General features: G+C 36.6%; 1 protein-coding gene across 4 annotated transcripts; it reads right to left on the minus strand.

The window, feature by feature from the left end:
* Positions 1 to 789: 789 nt before the first annotated feature.
* LOC144627938 (uncharacterized) lies at positions 790 to 17,419 on the minus strand. Of its 4 annotated transcripts, none has more exons than XM_078485962.1 (18): positions 17,068 to 17,419; positions 14,011 to 14,960; positions 13,224 to 13,392; positions 11,700 to 11,861; positions 10,996 to 11,077; positions 10,689 to 10,721; positions 9,797 to 9,959; positions 9,545 to 9,609; positions 8,761 to 8,844; positions 8,537 to 8,656; positions 7,842 to 7,950; positions 6,786 to 6,829; positions 5,979 to 6,056; positions 5,776 to 5,803; positions 5,093 to 5,308; positions 4,143 to 4,207; positions 2,326 to 2,493; positions 790 to 2,294 (listed from the first exon to the last, which is right to left on the minus strand). In XM_078485962.1, exons 1-17 carry the CDS (start codon positions 17,316 to 17,318, stop codon positions 2,326 to 2,328), a joined length of 2,787 nt encoding a protein of 928 aa, XP_078342088.1. In that variant the 5' UTR covers positions 17,319 to 17,419; the 3' UTR covers positions 790 to 2,294. The 4 variants fall into 4 exon arrangements, with proteins under 4 accessions (XP_078342088.1, XP_078342090.1, XP_078342087.1 ...); XM_078485965.1 differs by lacking the exon at positions 790 to 2,294 and adding an exon at positions 3,241 to 3,358 and having other exon boundaries at positions 2,351 to 2,493; XM_078485964.1 differs by having other exon boundaries at positions 790 to 2,493; positions 14,011 to 14,957.
* Between the last annotated feature and the right edge of the window lie 270 nt (positions 17,420 to 17,689).

A 17,689-nucleotide genomic window follows, 5' to 3' on the forward strand; every position in this document is an offset into this window, starting at 1 on the left:
AATGGTAGATACAACTATCTCATTTCCATCAAGCGTAAGTGAAATAATTGTTTTATTAAAAACACCAAATGGTATATGAGCTCATATACCATTGCCTGTTAACCAATCAAAACTCAGGAATTTCAATATATTGCTAGTTTTTAAGTAGTAGATAAAATATGAGCGGGAGATCTGTATGGGTGTCTAAACGGCCATACAGATCGGACGCGAATATTTTATTCTACTTGTGAAATGAAAACAATAAATTGAATGGAAAGTTTTGTTATGCGAATCAGTCGAGATCTGTATCAAAAGTTAATGAATACTAATTAGCTGAGCAGAAGTCTGTATCAAAAGTTAATTATATTGTTTGGTTTGTATTGGGGTTTACAGTTGTGTACATGTGACCTGAATACTGTGCTGGGATTGGTTTGCACCCTCATGAATAGTTAATGAATTTTACAAGTAGTAGATAAAATATGAGCGGGAGATCTGTATGGGTGTTTACAATGGCGAGCCATTGTAAACGGCCATACAGATCGGGCGCGAATATTTTATTCTACTTGTGAAATGAAAACAATAAATTGAATGGAAAGTTTTGTTATGCGAATCAGTCGAGATCTGTATCAAAAGTTAATGAATACTAACTAGCTGAGCAGGAGTCTGTATCAAAAGTTAATTATATTGTTTGGTTTGTATTGGGGTTTACAGTTGTGTACATGTGATCTGAATACTGTGCTGGGATTGGTTTGCACCCTCATGAATAGTTAATGAATTTTACAATAAAAGATAAAATATAATCCACATTAGTAAATAGCTTCAAAACCTTTTATTGAGTTCATAACCCTAATTTACTCATTAAATCTACTATAAACAATTTCTTTGGCTGAATAGGTCATAACCTGATATAATAATACCTCTAATCGAGGAAATCCTCATTCAATAACTATTTACAAGCTTAAAATAGAAGATCTATGCAAAAATAGATTACTGTCAAAAGCAACATTTTCCAAAAATCCTCCGTCAGTATGGTCTGGCTTAGTATATACGTACATATTAGCGGGTTAAAATAACTTGTAAGTTAAATCACATCAAGTTGATAATTATAAGCTTAGTAATGAAAAGTATGATTAGTCTTTTTCCCTGAACTGGTTTGCAACGTTGCATCAATTTTTGCAGACAACTCCATGAAAGATGCTGTGTATCAAGTCTCAAATGTCCCATCCCTTCCACTTAAAATTTAATTCCCACTAAACTACAAAGTACAGTATTTGCTCATGGTGATACATTCTAAGGATAAAAAATAAAGTATTAATGTTTAGAAATTGCATGCGTCCATTATGCATTTTAAAGTACATTTCCTCAAAAGTCCATACATCTTAAATAATAACCTATTGTATTTGCAGAAATAACAGTACGGAATGTTTCCACTAATGAATGCCATGAATAAATGCTATCTTTTTTGCATGATAAACTTCTGCTGGCCAATATTGCATAATCTGGTATGGACCCAAATCATGTGTCCATATTACAATAGCAGAACACAGTTTACCTGAATAAAGGCATAAGCAACCCTTCGATTTGACTACGAGTACAAGATCGTGTACAAGTACGAGTTTGGAATTTCGAAACAATTGTATCCCCTGAACTACATGACTGTATAACTGGTTCCTGTTGCTGACTTACACATAAATAAATGTTAGGGATAAGATTGGTGTGATAAGTGATTATGTGAGGCACCTGAATTTGGTTTGAAAACTCATACTCATACTCAGTCTCGTACTCGTAGTCCAATCTAAAGCTTGCAGTAATTTCTGTAAGAGGGAATGATAACTACTCTTAACGACTGCAAAGTTCAAACATTGGATAAGAATGTACAATAAATGCTGCATGAACGATAAGATGATGAGCTGGCTAAAATTTCAGCATTACGACTGGAGAAAATTCAAATTAATGATTATGTTTTTCCAATTTTCTTGTTCCCTAGTACATTGCCCCAGTAACAGAAAATACCAACATACCCATGAGGCAATAAACATTTAAATATAAATAAGGAACATAGTCGTAAAGCTGTCTGGGTAAAGAGAATTTGTAGCAACAGATCACGAAGACCCACGAAGCATCATACTTCAAAAAAAATTGTCAGGGGGTGGGTCTTAAGTCAAAAATATACCCTATAATTGTTTAATTCCAATTTCCAAACCACCCTGCCAAATGCACTATACTAAAACTCCCATACCACCCCACCCTTGAAACGTTTCAGTTTTTTCAACCTATGGGGTTTCATAACCTAGAAACAAATTTAATTGTAATTTAATAATTCAATCATTTGTTAAAGAGTAATTCTTATGAAGGAGTTGAATATTTTCTCGGAGCAGCAATAGGACTCATTTTTGGTGAAGGTCTTGTTGCGCTCTTGGTGTTGTATCTAGAGCGCCATTTTCCAAAGAGTCCTTTCCTGTTAAGGGTTGGTTGTGAACCATGCAGATCCTCTGAGATTGTCTGATCAGAATCCTACAAGAAAAAATTAAAAAAAGAAAGAAACAAATGAATTGCTATGTAAGGGTTTTAATAAAATTTGAAGTAGGCGGCATGATTTGTGTAGAGTTAAGGACTGTTTGAAAGAATCTGCCTTGATTACTTCAATTATGGAAAAAAGTAGCCGACTTCTCTGAGCCAAGTAGAGCAATGTAGAAGACGCTATTTGTTGCTTCTTAAAAGCACTGGCTATGTATTTCAAAACTGTAACAGATGAGGAAAGTTGAAGAAAAAAAATGAAAGCTTTTTGGATCAATTGACCTTCATAACCACGTCTCAGAGGGTGGTTATATTTAATGCCAAAAAATACCCATTGGTAAATACAGATCACAAGAGCACTCATTTTAAACCCCAAAATACCAATAATCTAAGTTAACTTAACATACCAGTACTCATAAAAACCAGTTACAACACTGCTTGCACCCCACAACATCACCAACAAACAAACCATAACTCCCAGCGCAAACTATTAATATTATGCAATTGTTTGAAAACAAATTAGCAATAAAAATATAGTTGTAAGTGTTACATTACAGTACTTAACTTTTGAAAAAGATTAAAAAAACAACATTATTTTACACTAGTAGATGTTAGTGACAAGTTCCAACAACATTAACAATTTATTTTGTCATAGATATTGTTTATAATAATCTTATTACTTTTTACTATCTTTTACATTTAATATTAAAATAATAAAATGTTTGTTTTACATTCCATACTCACTTAAAGAACCTATAATTCGAGACTTGCTGTCTTTGGATTGTGATTTTTTTCTCTTTTCTTTCTCCCGTTTGGTCTTGGCATGCTTTTTGATCTTTTCTGGATTTACGTCCACAATAAACTGTTTTATGTTAAGGGATTAGTAGTTGGTTAGCATCATAAAAACTTTACAATGTTATCAACTAAAAGTTCATTACAATTAAAAAAATGTATTACCAAAAATTATAATAAAAATCCATAAAAAGAACCTACCACCCAAGATATTGAAAACAATTTTTTTTACACTCAGGTTTAGTAGGACTGCTCTGATATTTTGGCTTAAAAGTTTTCTCTTTGGCTTAGTTAAATACACTTGGTGTATAAAAAATTTAACTAGACTCTGATGCTTAGTGCAATGTGTAGTTCCACAAATTATTCAAACCTCCCCCATGGAAGGGATTAGACCCCCCTCAACCCCTCTGGAAATTCCAATTAAGCTTCATACATTTCCTTAAAGTTTTTGGCCTTTGAAATCCCTCTCACCCCCAGGAAATTCCAGTTTCTTCTGTGGGGAGTGTATGGATATTTCTAGAACCACACAATATTAAAACAAGTGAAATAAGATAAAGAAGTAATTTCTTAATTTGTTTTATTCTTCAAGGCCTCAGTGCCAAGTTAAAATTGAACATTTTTGTAACCTCCCACCTCTTATGTTACAACTCTTCCAGTCCTTCCAGCAATTGAAAAATAGATTCTCCTTACTGATTCCCATACTTCTTTGATGTTAGTTATGAGAATTTGGTGGTAAATCAAGAAAATAAGCACTTGTTGGACGTCTCAACTGTCTGCTTGACAGTGCATTAGTATTGTAATGAGAAATTTGATGTTGATCACTTTAATTGCATTGGGTAGTGTTATAAACTTACCCCCTCTGTAAAAGCACTGTCGAGAGATGAAATACTGCTGCTTTTCTTGAGTTCTCCTGTAAATTCTAGATAAAAATTATAAACATAGGCAAAGGAGTGTTATCTGAATGGTCAAACAGCACTAAAATAAAGCAGTACAGTTATTATAGATTTGCAAGGGTTTGGCATTCTGAATGTTTATAAGCATGTTGAACTTGACATCAGGAGGTAGTCCTAAGTTGAAGCCCTGCATTGCGTGCATATCTGAGAAACCCTTTTCTCAAGATGCCTCTCTCTGCCCACTGAAATGTAGTGGTGCAGAGGTGAGAGCACTCGCCTCCCACCAATGTGGCCCGGGTTTGATTCCCGGACCCGGTGTCATATGTGGGTTGCGTTTGTTGTTGGTTCTTGTCCTTAAGCTTGCTCTGAGGGTTTTTCTCCTGGCTCTCCAGTTTTCCTCCCTCCAAACAAACCAACACTTCTCAACTCCAATTCGATCCAGACAGTGATTGCCATTTACCTTAAGGTTACTATTGTTAGTGGCTTCTAATTTTAGCGATTTTAGCAAGTTGGGCGAAAATTGCTTAATTTAATACTCGCTAAAAGTTGTCTCGGTCAAATTTATTACTTGTTAAAATTAAGTCCCCCCTCCTCTGACCCAAAGGGAAACAAAACAAAACAGTCAACTTGAAAAATTCTTTTAAAAATGACTGTTGGTAACTTTGTTCTTTCTGCCAATGCAAATGTTTGTTTTTTTTTACTGGATATCTATCTTAATTATATGTTCATTAAAAACTAATTTACACGATACATCAAAAACTTTTAAATTTTTTGGAAAATCACTAATTAAATAGTCGCTAAATCTTAATCTTGCTCAGAAAAAATCGCTAAAATTAGTAGCTGCTAAAAATAGTAAACTTAAGGTATTATTTATTTATTAATTTTCATCATAATTATACACATTGATATACCTCCACTTTCATTGATGTTTAACAGTGAACTTGACAACTGTTTTGATCCCAACAGACCAGCTGTGCTCAGGGATTCCATTGAACTTGAACTGTCAATCAAACTGATAGTGTCAGGCGAAGGCTTTTTGCCTTTCTTGGGCAATGTTAATGACGCACGACTGAGGTCCATCCCAGACCTGTTGAATCTGGCGCCAAGGTGCTTCTGCTTCTCTGTTGCTGTAAAAAATACAGATGCCACAGTTATTACCCGAGACGATTGCAAGTTATAACAAATGAGGAAGAAACAAGCACTCATAATATCATTGGATGTGTTTCAGTTCACATATTCATAAGGGATGAAGGGTATTTTCACCCCATTAGGACTCCTAGGGCAGAAGTAAACCTGCAACACAACACACACAGTTTGTTACACCTGTGAATGTTTTCATTCTGATAGTGTACCAAATTTATGCAAAAAAGTCCAAATAAAATTTCAATCTATTGATACTAGAACACCCACCCCCCTCCAATCCAAAAAAACATATGAGAATACAAGTTTTACACTATAATTGTCTAGCTTTCTCCTCACTTCACCCATTTACATAATTATGAATTTAAGCCACATGTGCAAAATGTCCCCCCAGTCAAATTAGCTTAAAGTAACTCAGATTTTAATGAGAAATCATTAGTGAGATGACACTTACTAATTCTGTCACTTTCCATTTCGTTTGTCTGTAAAAAACAAAAAACAAAAAAACAAGGGATTAAGACATACTATTTGAGGTAGTCCAGTTACATACAGAATAAAAATCAACTAAACCAGATTATCAGTAATTAAAGAGTTTATTAATTAATTTATTTGTAAGTTATAATTATTTTAGCAAAGATGCTTTACTGAGTTACAAACCTCCTCTATGCAATCCAGAAGTTCATCAAAAAACACCTTTTTGGTTTGTTCATCCTTTGCATTAAAAAAAGCCAAGACCTGCAGGTAAAAATGTTGTCATATTCAGTCATAAGAGCAGTAGTCAGGAAAGAAAGGAGGGAGGGAGGGAGGGAGCCTTAATACAGGTGGACATAATAATAATAATAATCTTGATATCTGAGATTTGTGGAGCTCATTACAGAGGGGGATGCATCTTCAGGGGGGATACTTGCAGTATACATGACGGGGAGGTCTGACGTATTTTTTTGGGTCGAAAATTTACACCCTCGGTATTTTTTTGGGTCGAGAGATCTGTCATGTATTTTTTAGCTCTTAAAGTCTGTTTGATTGAAAAAATCAGTATCAAGGTGCTAGGTCTTGTACTTTTTGGAATAGAAAATTTTGTTGGTCCAGGTACTACTTTTTTGGGTGTAAAATTTCAGGCTCATGTATTTTTTTGGGTTCGCAATATGAAGCTCCGTCGAACCCCCAACCCCCCCCCCCCATCATGTATACTGCAAGTACACCCCCTGGGGATGCATCTTTAAGAGAAATAATCGGAAGTTAACAGTATCCCAAATTTGTGTTAACTTTCGTTTTACACCAAATACAAGTTGGAAGTTACAGGAAAGGAGCATGTAATTATCTCATGAAAAATTTATGGTTTAAAACCAAATTCTCCCACAGAGATAGAAATGTATAGACTGAAACAGAAAGAAGAATTTATTTTGATCCTGTTCCAGACTAAGTACAATGAAAACCCAAATCATTTCAATCTTAATACATCACCTGGCTATCTAGTTTAGAGTAAATCTGAATTCCATGCTGGTAATCTGCAAATGAAAGGGTGGTGATAAAAAAAAAAATAATTTGAGGTTACCTTATTATAGGAAATTAATGCTTAATGAAATTAACGCAAATTTTTGAAATTCGCGTTAATTTAAGTTGTGTTAATTTTTGTTAACGTTAATTTCCGTGCTGTTAATTAAGTGGAGCGTTAATTTCCACGACCTTAATTTCCATCATTTTGGCCCCAATTATTTTATACAGTATAGATAATCGATTCGATTATTCGATTCTTCAGGGTGGATGCTCGAAGCGGTCAGATTCCTTCGCTCAACCCATACGTTTGGGTTTAGTATCACGAACATTGTTTCCGTCTCGGATTATACTCCTAGTGTTGAAATAAACTTGTTCCTGTTGTCTCAACAAGCATTTTTCTTTGTGTACGTCGCGTTAATTTCCTTCATTTTAAAATGTTACCCACTCTTTCGCGTTAATTTCCTTTATTGGGAAGTAATATTTCCTTTGATTCACGTTAATTTTAGTCATGTTAATTTCAAATACCTTAATTTACACTTGTAAGCGTTAATTTTCTATAATAAGGTAATTTATGAATGTAGCTGCCCACATGAATCAAGCTTATTCTGGTTTCAGTACCATAGCTACTCCTATTAGATGGGATGATAGTCCATCGCAGGTTATGTCCAAGCATTTAATTTGCCAGGCATTTTTAAATCCCTCTGTCCAATTATGGCAACAGTAGAAATTTAATTGAAGAATTATTTTAACCTTATTTCAATATTATTTATAACCTGTACAAATTTATAAAATTAGAAATAAGATCACTGGACAAGACATCATTCTACCCCTCAAGCCTATCCCCAGGCTCTCTCAAGGCCATCTTTCATGTCCTACAATGTTAATCATAGCATAAAAACAGAAAATGCAAAGCCCCTAGTTAGTAAATAAAATTTTTATCAAGATTCCTTTCAAAATGATTCTTCCAGGGCCAGGGAGGCAGTTGTATTAATAGATTTACCAAATGGACTATTAAGAACTTACAGTCGTTTGAGAAAGTGGATACTTTAAGACCACACAAGGAGAAGGAAAGCTTGTAGCTGTAATAATGAATCCCTTCTCCACGTCCAGCTCTACCACGCTCTTTTGCAGCCTGGAAAAGAATAACATTTTGCAGATCACCAACGCAATAATTTTGAAATGACAAAAACCAAAGTTCTTATAAAAGGAGAGTAGGAAGCTAAACTGAAATTTTCAGAGGGTTAGAAGGGGGAACCACTCCCTATAACCTTCTATGGTAGGGGTATTCAAACACCACAGTAGCAAAAGTTGATTTACACACATGCCATAAATCCTTTTAAAGTGCATTAATTGTAAAGCCTTCCTAACTTGAAAGTTTTGCTAGAGCTTAATCACCAGTAGATTAACTATTGTCATTAAAGATGTGATATTGTTCATCGTGGTGCTAGTCTTATCAGGCGATGAGGTCGATTGTTTTTGCGTCGCTATTTATGCACATTGGTTTCGCTGTGATTGGTGCATTTTGATCCTCATTATTATTCCGACTAACAGACGATATTCCCTCAGAGGTCCGCTTTGTAGTTGAATGGCTGTTATGCTGTCTGATTGTAGGCAGTCAAAACGTTGTGATCAACATCTCAAAGCGATTCTATCGTGAGACAAACGAATAAACGTTCATTCCTAGATTAACTATTATGGTTACATCTTGAAGTACTTACAACAAGCATGTCATTGAACAGGAAGATAATTCTGGGGTGTGCTTTTTCTTTTTTGTTAGGATCTCGTACATTGTACATTGGGGTCAGAATTCTGAGCTGTCTGTGAAGGGCAGCCAGCGTCTAAGGGAAAAACAAAGAAAATATTGGTTTGATATGAGCGACAGTGTTTCATCAGGATATTCAAACACCGAGAGAGTACAAAATTAATATTAAAAGTAACTTACTGTCCAAGGTGATTTGGTTCCAACAATCTTCTTGCTCAGCTTCTCAACAACACTGACATGGTCTTTGCCAGGAACAAATGCCTTCTGTGAAATTCCATGATTATAAGATTGCATTAGTATGGGAGAACACTGCGAGTGATATTAGCAGCTTATTGAGAGAATTTACATGTAACGCCAGATGGGAAAATTGTTGGCTTAAGCTCATAATGCACATGTTAAGTGCAGTTAGGGAAATGTTTCTAGTAACTGAGATGCAAAATTAACATCTTCCTCTCCTGCTTGACAGGGCCCATGTTATAAAGCGCATACTTACTGATTTGAAATCAGTAAGTATGCGCTTTATAACATGGGCCCTGTCTTGACCTGTGGGAAGCACAGTGTATTAGATCTGGTTTTGAGAGGTTGAGGTTTTGGTCTGGCTGGGGTTCCTGTGTTACATTCCTGGCAAAACACTTTACTCCCATAACACACACAGCTCTTAACTCAGGAGGTTATATTCAGTATTGGTCAATTATTGGGCAACATGACAAAAATATATAGGAGTAACTTGTGATGGGCTAGTGTCCCATCCAGGAGAAGAAGCAATACCCCTAGCCAGTCATGCTACAAAAACTAGAATCAAGAATCAGCACACTGATGCCCCACGTGCATTTGGCTCCTATAATACTTAGAATTGGATTTAGTCTTTCTTACCTGCGATTAGTTGGGTTAGAACTCTATACAAAAATTGTGTTGGTTTTTATTTGCAGCTAAATGAAGATTAGTTGACTAAAATTATCAATACCTTTTTAATTCTGTTGTAGATTGCTAACAGACTTTCTTGAGGGAAATCTCCACCATTGTTAGTACCTAAAAAAAATTAACATCAAACTGATTCAATTGCTCTTGAAGTACATGATCACTGCTTCTACTCCTAATAAACACTCTTCTATTTAGATGACAGGTTGAACAGATTTAAAATTTGACAATACCAAAGTTCACTTAAAAAGGGGAAATTGACAGTAGATAGTAAAATGAGCATGAAACCAAACAGTACCCTTTAAATTGTTGATGAAGTCAATTTCTGTCATCCTTCTCTTGACATTCGGGCTGTGAAGATCTGTGTTCAGCATCACAATGGCAAAAGCCAGAATAAGGATTGTATCCAACACACCCTTCTCATCAGAGGGGTTACAGTTTATATACTGCTCGGCAAAATCCTAAAACAACAGCAATAGAAAACTTACACTGTCTTGTGTTTAAAATAGTTTGAATGTAGATATAAAGGAACCATTATAAACAAAAAATAGCTACAAAACATATATTTATTTTATTAAATAAAAAAAATTCAGTAAGTACATTAATCTCTGGTCTGCTCTCAAAGGTACTAAACTCAAATTGATGATGATAATGATGAAAATGAATGAAATACAGAAACAAGAAGGGGTTTGTCCTTCGTAGTCCTGTTGCTCTGTTCTCTTCTCTAAACTGGCCTCAGTCCCTTTTCAATTGGAAGAGGTCAATTTTGTTTCTCCTTCAGGGCTCGAAAAAAAACTTGAATTCCAGGTTGACCATGGGGCAAGTAACCCTCAAATTTTGCTTGCCTGGGCACTTTTCCCCCTTGCCGAGATTCTCAAGCTTATTTATACTTTGTTTTAAAATCGTTGTTTTAGAAATTAAGTTAATAGACCGTTTGCCAAGGCCCTTGTCTATCAGGCAAGTGAGCATGAAAAGTCACTTGTCCAGCAGGAAAATCTACTTGTCCAGGACGACTGGACAGGGTTTTTGTCGAGCCCTGTCCTCGAGAAGAATTAAAATTAAATTTCTCATTAAAACATAAATACCAGTATGAGCATATTGGGAAATTCTGTCTTGAGTGTATGAATAATATTACTAAATTTTCAGAATTTTCAGAATGTTTGTCCATGGGTAATTAGATTAAGACCCACCTGCATCAGTTTTTCAATTTTCTGTGCTTCACCCTAAAAATTATAAATTAAATAAAAATATTAATGATCAAAAGAAATGCAACAATAGCAGTTTGATTTTGTAGAGCAGTACAGTCTTGATAAATGAGAAGTATATTATATCAACAGTCAGTGCTGCTTCAAGCTGCTCAGAAGGTCTTCTAATGGAAACTTCCATTTCAAGCTTCTAAGTGTCGGTGACCAGAACAAATTTCGACAAGACTTCTCTATCAGTTTATATGCAAAGCTAATTCTATAAGAAACAGATTGATATGGATAAAATACTTACAGGCAATCTAAAACAAGTCTGATATACTCTCAAAGCTTCATCAACCTCCATCCCAGTAAAATCCAGTGATTTCACAAAGTATCTACACAAAAAAATACAGACTGCCAAATAACTATCCATTAAATTTATCCTTATAACCCAACAAGGTGGGAGATGTGATGTCCTAATGGGTAGAATGTTGGACTCCAGACTGAGGAGTCAGGTTTGAGTGCTGGCAACGGGCCCGCAAGGGTCACTGTGTTGTGTTCTTGGACAAGACAATTCACTCTGACTAATAGTATCTCTCTCCACCCAGGGTTAATATACAGATGTAAACAGTGATAGCAGACAAATTTATAGTGTCAACATGTTCAGCAGAGTTTGCTGAAAGCAAGATGGCCTATTGGACTCAGGATCGAGCAGTCCGGGTTTGAGCCGTGGCCGCGGTCATTGTGTTTCTGGGCAAGCGAAAGAGCAGCACTCCCACCCATTTACAACCTGGGAAAGAGAAGCTCTGTACCAGTAAATTTAATACTGGGGAGTAACTGTGCAATGGACTGCGGGGGAATACTTGTGGCTTCATGCTACAGAAACTGGAGATAAACATTAGCCTAATGGGCTAGTAGATGAGATGCTGTCCTTACTTTCCACATTGTTTGTTCCACTAGAACCTGGAGCTAGGGTTAAAGGGAAACACTAACGTGGAACTTCCTAGCAGTACTTACTTCAGAACTTCCATGTTAAACTCATTCTGCAAATTCCCAAGGTATTCTCCAAGTTTCTGCTTACTAATGCCTGGTTCAGTCAAAAGAAACTTTGCTACCACCTCAGGGTTATCCTCCAACACTTGATGCACCACAAGGTAGTTAATTCCTTTCTCTGGCTTTCTGTGTACAGATCATGGAATGACAGAGTTTGAATTAGAAACAAATTGGCTGCAGGAAAACAGTCAACTCTCTCTCAAACAGACATCGCAGGACCAGCTTCACTTGTCCGTTTTAGAGAGGCGTCCATATCATAGGGAGTTTAGTTACAATAAAATGACCAAAAAATGGCAGGGACAGGACCAATACCAGGTGTTCGTCTTAAAGAGGTATCTGTCTTATAGAGGTGTCCGCCTTACAAAGGTGTCGGTTAAGAGAGAGTTGACTGTAGAGTGGTTTTTGCTTGAGTGTCGAAAGTAATTTTTGTTTGCTTTTGTTTTGCATTACTACGCTTAGTGATTGGCTTAAAAAACGCACGCCACTTTCTCAGCCAATCAGAAGTTAAATCAAAACCAATCGTGATTCGCTCGCACATGTTTTCCCATGTTTCATGTCTGCTACATGTATTTGTTTCAAGTTTTCATTGGTTCACTGGATTGTCTGTGTCCTTTGTGATTGGCCAGAGTGATTACTTTGGTTTTGGTTTTATGACAATCAACCACTGAACATAGCTCACTTTAGAAAAGCATCACTGACATATCAATCTCCTACTCCAAGTGTTTACTCCTTACTGCGCATGCTAAACAAAACAAGCTACTCTCAAAAGTTCTGCTGCAGGATTGATTGAAACTTGTTTTACAAAACAATCAAATAACCAGAAGTAAAACACCAACTGAAGGAACTTGAATAAGGCATGTTTTTGGCAGTTAGCCATGTCCAACTTAACCAAAAGCCTGGTATTTTGTACTTCCAATAAAAACGTTTGAGGTTCACTTATTTCCTGGCTGCTTGTCAAAGGGAATAACGACTCTGTGTGTGACCATCGCCTCTACATTTGCTAGCTTGACGCTCTTCCAAATGAACTCTGAAGCTCTTTTTTGCACAGTGTTTTCAAAACAAGCCAGCGACTGCCTGAGTTCCACCAGCTACTTGATTATGCTGGTCAAAGCAATCAGCTCACAACAAACAAGCTCAGTGTTGTCACAGCCGCCTACTCTTCCAGTTGCTGGCCCCAACTTCAAAACATTTTGAAACCGCTGTACAGTCAACTCTCTCTAAAACGGACACCTTCAGGACTTGCCACAACTGTCTGTCTTAGAGAGGTATCTGTCTTATAGGGAGTTGAGTAAAAGTAAAATGACTGAAAACGGGTAGGGACGGGACCAACACCTAGTGTCCATCTTATGGAGGTGTCCATCTTATAGAGGTGTCCGTTAAGAAAGAGTCGACTGTATTCACAAAGTATTTGTAAAATTACTTGTCATAAGATAGAGTGTTGCCTGTTACAGACATAACAGACAGAGAAAATCCTCAAGCTATGTATACCTGTTGAAGTGATTGATTCCAATCCTAGTCTCCAGCTTCTGAGGTTTTGTTCCAGAATCAAAGTCTGAGTAAAGACTTATGGAGTCGTCATCAGTACTGGGTGCTCCTGAAGATGCACAGATACCATCCAAACTGTCCACACTGCTTAAATCTCTTCTCATCTCATCTCCTGTTTAGTTTAACAGTAAAGGCAATGGATAATTGAAAGCTGATTTAGCACTTATCTCTAGATTACAGTCAAACTTGTCACATGTTCATCTACGGAGAGGGGAGTCTAGACTTCCATACACGTACATGTATATGAGCTATATTGTTATGTGCCACTGTGCTATGTTGTCAAGTTGCCCTTAGAGCAAGTTGGAGTCATTATATACTAGCACAAAGGAAAATCTAGCAACTCTGGACTTTCAGACAGGACTTTTTTTGGCATGCTGAAAGTAGTAGTCATAATGCCTACACTTATTGCGGTTTTCACAAACTTGCAAACTCTGAAATTCAAACCTCTTGAAAGCAACGGTTTATGATTTTTGCTGCCGTCAATCATCTTAGTGGTACTCTTGGGAAACAGAAGTTCACTTCAACTGGGTCAAAAGGTCATGCCCGTCGGTTATGATTGGTAGATTTCGATCCATTTTGTTTGTTTTTGTTTATCAAGGTTCGTTGTTTGTCGCCATAATTATGATTGACAGCAGCAAAAATACAATCGTTAGTTGGGTTTTGAACTTCAGAGTTCGCATGTTTGTGAAAACCACAATACTGGTAGCTATAAACTAAAATTTTGTCAAACCTGATTCATCACTCTCATATACAGAGCCATCTTCATTGAAAGTTTCTCTCCGTGGTCGCCTGGGCAGATCACCATTAGGAACCTTCTTGGAGACGTCACCATCCTCAACAAACGCATCATCTGGCAGAGTTTCCACACTATCCAGAACCTCAACTTTCACATAATGTTCCGTTATACTAGTAACACTTCCTTGCTTTGTCTCAGCCTTTTCATCTGTAGCCTCTCTTTGCTCAGGTTGTTTGTCTTCATCTTGATTTGCCTCACCAAAAAATATTGATGTAAGATCGGTTGGAAATTTCTCTTGGACAGAGTTCAACGCCATTTCACTACTATACAATTGAGGTTCTCCAGTGCCAGATAAACTATTGATATTGTCAATAATGAGTATCGACTTCACTCTTTGGCTCCCGCTTTTCTTTTTTGTGATGCGAAGCACAGGTGTAACTTGGGATTGCCCAGGGCTTTCCACTCTTGGACTTGTAACTTGAGAATGAGGGTCACTATTAGATTTGCTCCTAAAGGTACTTGGTGTTGCAGAGTACGTCCGCATTCGTTTAAATTGTTTATTCATCCTATATTTACGGTAATACGATTGAATAATGCGTGCTGACCGATGTGCTTTCTCCTTGCCTCCATACTGCCGCTCAAGAAACCTCACACTTCTGTCTTGAAGTTCTGGACTGAGTTCATATTTTTTTGAGAACGATTTCTGCCGTGACAAACTGTCATTTCTTTTAACTGCTTTGAAGGTGTCACGCTTCGCAAGTTTGGGTGTTCCCCCTGGAGAATTTTGTGGTGATACATAATTTGCAGTAAAGCCATTTTCTGGAGTAATAGTGATGACAGGAGAGTTCAGTGCTTGAGGAGTTGAGAATACATCAGAATTGCTGGAAGTTGACTGATTTCTTTCTGGAGTACCTTGAGATGTCCTAATGGAGTCTCCAGTCCTGCTGTAATGGAAAAGATTTTTATTTTAACATTTTCAGTCCCATAATAGATACAAAAATTCTCCTTACTGGTCTCCATACATTTCTTATAAAACTAGTTGGGAGAATTTGATGATGTATTAACACTTTAAGCCCTGATGTCAACATACAAATTCTTTTTACTGGTCTCCATACATTTCTTATATTATTAGTTGGGAGAATTTGATGGTGTATCAGCCCTTTAAGCCCTGACATCAACATATTGCTATAAAGTCAAGACCACTTCCTTATCTCATGAGCTTTTTTCAAGATTGTGTTTTGACATTGTGGGGAGAAATTTGATTACTGTCTTAAAACCAAATCAAAGTTATCTGACTCTGGCCAATCACACAGCCCGCAACATCTGGTGTCACACATGTTATTACCGTAAAAACTCGTGTATAAGCCGCATTTTTTTGCCGAAATTTTTGGCTCAAAATCGTGGGTGCAGCTTATCTACGAGACCATTGCACGCAATATTACTGGGCATCTGACAGGATGCGGTGGTGCGGCCGTGCGGGTCCACATAAATCACTCACACTGCATCCTCTGCATCTTCTGGGCTTTTTTGCACATAAAACTGAAAAATTGATCCATATAAGCGACAAAGCAGCTCTTTACTTTCCTCACAAACAAACAAAACAGAGAGACTGATCAGTTTGAAATAGTTTTTCCTCTCAAAACAGTGACGAAAACCACGCTTTTCGTCCGTGAACAATTTTAAACCTCCAGGCGTTCCACGTATCTTTGACGATGATGGGCCTAGATACTAGTGCCTGGTTACTAAGCTACGAACGCTTTCACGAACACAGCACAAAATCAGGTGCAAAATATGATGTAAAAACTGGGATGAATGAAGAAATACCTGTCAATGAATGGCAGAAAAAGATCAAAAATGTCAAAGTTGGCAGAAATGATGTTTATTCTATAAAGTTCTAAAATTCTGAGTAAGACTGAAGTGTTTTCCGTTTATGTGTTTATAGCACATCCTGCACATCGATCGGAAAGGCTCAAGGAATCAACTTTAGCTTTATTGATTGTTGAAATTTCCACATAATCCAGCATTTTTCACAATCAACTGGGAATTTTTCCGCCAAATTAGAGAGGGGAGCTTAAAAGAAAGAGCTTTTACAGTTCTGCAAAACTCATCATAAAATGTTTTTCCTTGTGCATTGTTGAGTTATATAAGCACGCGGTAATTTTAAAGAACGCTCAAGAAGTGTTAGAAGCAGTCTGCTGTGGATGGTGCTTCTCTACGCACTTCTCTCATGTTTTAAAAATTCCCAAGTGTTTATATAATCCAACTGTACACTTGGCTGCATTTTTTTTTTCCTTATTAAAATATCTTCCAGTCTTACTGTTTGTTCGCAACTCATTTATTTTTAAATGTAATAACAACATTTTTTTTATGTTTACATAAATGGCACTTAAAAGTAAAGGAAATAACATATTATTTCCTTCAAATAATTCAAATGTTTCGCTTGCAATTTTACAATATGCATTTTCTAAAGCCAACGTTTTGAAAAGTCTTAATTTATATTAAGCAAATAGAAAGGAATTCTTAAGGCTATTGTTACGAAGTGGGTTTCAATTTCATTAAAAACAGTTAAAAAGCCGGAGAAAAAATGAGTTTATAAATAAAAAACAATTCTTAGTTGATTACTAATACCTCTTTTAACGGGCATAAAAAATATAACAAATTTTTTGTTTAATGTTATCGTATACATTTATGAAAATAAGTCAAGTCTTGACAAAACGCACGCGAGTGATGACACGAAACATTAAACACACAAAAAATCGCCCACATAAAATGCATGCCCGCAAGGTGCCACATTTTACTATAACGAAGACTCGACCATAATTTCGTATTCATCGAATTTTAGACCAAAATCATTTACTTTTAATCAATGGTAAATTCCGAAATTACTATACATATACCCAAAAAAATCAAGATAAGCCAAGTAAATATGTTTTCCCCGGAAACGCAATAAAAAATAATGAGAAAATATGATTTAAAATCAGCGTTTGGCAAAACACATTTAATCGAGTTTTAATACAAGTACCTAATTTCACTAAAAGAACCTTTCCTCACCTGCTATTTTGATCCGGTAGGCTTGTTGTTCCAGTATTTGTGTTTGTCGAACTATTAGCTCTTTCCTTTGTGATATAGCGGCGAAGTTCCTTGCGCTCTTTTTCGAGTTCTTTCACTCTAGACTTTAGACTTTCAATCTCTCCTTTCTGCTCTTGAATTATTTTGTCTTGCCTCCAAATACATGCTTTTAACGTCTCAACGAGTGTGTCTACACTCGTAAGGGCTTCTAAAGTAGATTGTATCGAACTCATTTTGTCGTTATGTTCTCAAAGACTGCAATTCAACCACTAAGCCAGCCATTGTAGCCGATAAATGATCAATCAATTGCCCGCCATTTTGTTTACATCGTTGGGCGAAGATTCCTCCGGTCACAGATTAGCACGTGACAAGTTGTGACCAATCGCGTTTGAGAATTTTCAATGACGACCTCACGAGAAATCGTCGGAAATGTTCGGGCGGGAATCGGAAATGTCGTCGGAACTCCACTTCCGCATACGAAAAATGGGAGAAAGGGATTTTTCAGTGCGGTTTGGCTAGACAGAAAAAAAACTCTATTTTCATTCCTTGTGGAATATCAAACAAACGTCCTTGGTTTTATCCTGACCTGTGGTCTACCAGGTGA

This window comes from Oculina patagonica, chromosome 10 (genome assembly GCF_052425735.1).
Source record: "Oculina patagonica isolate OP01 chromosome 10, crgOcupat, whole genome shotgun sequence".
NCBI classification, from domain to species: Eukaryota; Metazoa; Cnidaria; class Anthozoa; order Scleractinia; family Oculinidae; genus Oculina; species Oculina patagonica.

Bases quoted from the DNA above. Each gene is read 5' to 3' on its own strand.
- LOC144627938 (XM_078485962.1), bottom strand. From the start codon at position 17,318: ATGAGTTCGATACAATCTACTTTAGAAGCCCTTACGAGTGTAGACACA. The intron at 13,393-14,010 runs GTTTGACAAAAT...TAAACTAAACAG, and splicing joins ATATGAGAGTGATGAATCAG to GAGATGAGATGAGAAGAGAT. The intron at 7,951-8,536 runs GTAAGTACTTCA...ATTCTTTTCCAG, and splicing joins TGTTCAATGACATGCTTGTT to GCTGCAAAAGAGCGTGGTAG.